This window comes from Sphaeroforma arctica (assembly GCF_001186125.1).
Source record: "Sphaeroforma arctica JP610 unplaced genomic scaffold supercont1.1063, whole genome shotgun sequence".
NCBI classification, from domain to species: Eukaryota; class Ichthyosporea; order Ichthyophonida; genus Sphaeroforma; species Sphaeroforma arctica.
In genome coordinates this window covers 8053-10278 of record NW_014039495.1, presented here as the reverse complement: position 1 = coordinate 10278, position 2226 = coordinate 8053, and the positions used below count along the sequence as shown (strand labels likewise).

Genomic DNA, 2226 nt, shown 5'->3' with positions numbered 1-2226 from the left:
GTGGGGAAAAACCACCACACACCCCACACACCTCAAAACTCAAGACACACCGAAAGCGATTAGCTACAGAGAGTGCGTGAGGATCAGCAAGACATAAATACACACAACACTACACCCCGCACCCAGAGGTAGTACCACACACAGCTATACTTAACATATGCTATCACATACACACACACACAACCTTAACATGGCACTATCAATCACACACACACACGATGCAATACGAGACATAAATACACACAACACACTACACCCCGCACCCAAAGATAGTACCACACACACCTATACTTAACATATACTATCACTCACACACACACACAACCTTAACATAGTACTATCAATCACACACACACGATGCAATACGAGACACCGGCACACACACACCAAGTATCTCTGCCATTTCTGAGCGGTTTCGAACGACAACCGATTGGCCGCTCCAAAGGCGCCATGGTTGACGAAAGTCCATTCGTTATCCAGCAAAAACAGAGCTACAAAGGGAGAGAGAAACAGGGAAGAGATGGGGGCATATGTCAGGGCAATCATGGAGAGGTGCGTGGATATACCTTGGTTATATGTAGGTATTTTACTTAAGGTCGTGTATACGTAAATGCCTTACTTATACGTAAATACCTCACTTATATGTGAATACCGTACTTGCAAGCAAATACCTTACTTATACGTCATCACCTTTCTTATACGTAAATACCATACATATACGTAACTACCCTACTTACACGTAAATACTTTACCTATACGTAATCACCTAACTTATACGTAATTACCTTACTTTTACATTGTTAACTTATACATAATTACCTTATAAATATGTACTCACATTACTTATACGTAACTACCTTGCTGATACGTATTCACCTTACTAATACGAAATTACCTTACTTATACATAATTACCTTACATAAATGTACTCACATTACTTATACGTAACTACCTTACTGATACGTATTCACCATACCTTACTTATACGTAATTACCTTACTTGAGCAATGGTATACATATGGTGGATGTGGGGCGGGAACAGTATGAAATTGTAGCTCTGATGTGCCATTTACGTATTCAGAGATGGGATCGGAGTGAGTTAAACAGACCTTGCCACGTGCTCGAGTAGATCTACTCAACCAATCAGATGATAGATAGATACGTTACGTAGCCATAGTGTGCGTGAAATATGGTATACTACACCGGTAGCAATCTCACACCCGACTTAATATAGTACACGGGGATACGGTAGGTAAGAACACGCTTTGCCATGCACACACTCATGCCTACCACTGTGTGTGTTGGCGGACGGGGATTGGGTACATACACAGAGAGTGTTGACTGATAAACCATACGTAACATTGCGCTCCATTTCGAATAAAGTACGACACAAAGCTTCTCCCATTCTTTCCCACAGAACCCTGAAGGTGTATATAGACTGCAGGTGTAACATGAGATCTATGGTTTGCGTCAGTGGTAGATAGCAGCAAATGTCATACACCAACGCGTGTACTCCGTGGGAAGTGAGACGAAGTATGGACACACCCACAAAGGCTCCCCCCCCCCACACACGGTCAAAGGAGCTGAGTAATCGTTGCAGCTTATCACTTGGGTATGTGTACAGCCATTGACAGTAGGGATACAAGTAGCTCATACACCACACACAGATGTACAAGTCTTTTGTATACCATACCTACTACTCACAGCAACCACTGACAGTATGAATACAAGTAGCTCATACAACACACACAGATGTGCATGTCTATTGTATACCATACCTACCACTCACAGCGAACGCACGGCGCTACGGCTTCTATATGAACAGAGTACGTAAACCCTAAACCTTAAACTCACTGAACAAATGACTCTACGCCTTCTATATAAACGGAGTATGCAGATACACCCGAAACCCTAACCTCACTGAACACACGACTCTACGCCTTCTATAAAAACAGAGTGTATAGATGCATACCATTCCGGCATTCCAAGCCAAAGGCAGGCAGAGGAAGTGGGCATTGGATATCCGCAACCACTACAACAGGTGCAGTGTACTCAGTGTCTGACTGGCGCACTAACACCTCGACGTCTTGAGACCGGAAGGATCTTATGTGGCGCAAATAAAATAGGATATATAACAATAGAATAGAAGGGTTTATACCAAAACAAGGGGGTGGGTTTATCAGCGTAGATAGAATAGCAGGGGAAGCTATGGGGAAGCAGGGACAC

The 2226-nt window shown here is 43.1% G+C and overlaps 1 protein-coding gene across 1 annotated transcript in view; it reads right to left on the bottom strand.

The window, feature by feature from the left end:
* SARC_09853 (hypothetical protein) overlaps positions 1–546 on the bottom strand; it is a gene marked incomplete at both ends in the record, with an annotated part of 7359 nt that extends 6813 nt beyond the window's left edge. The window contains one exon of the mRNA XM_014296118.1: positions 388–546. Coding sequence (XP_014151593.1) covers positions 388–546 — 159 coding nt within the window. The remainder of the gene's footprint in view (positions 1–387) is intronic.
* Positions 547–2226: the final 1680 nt, after the last annotated feature.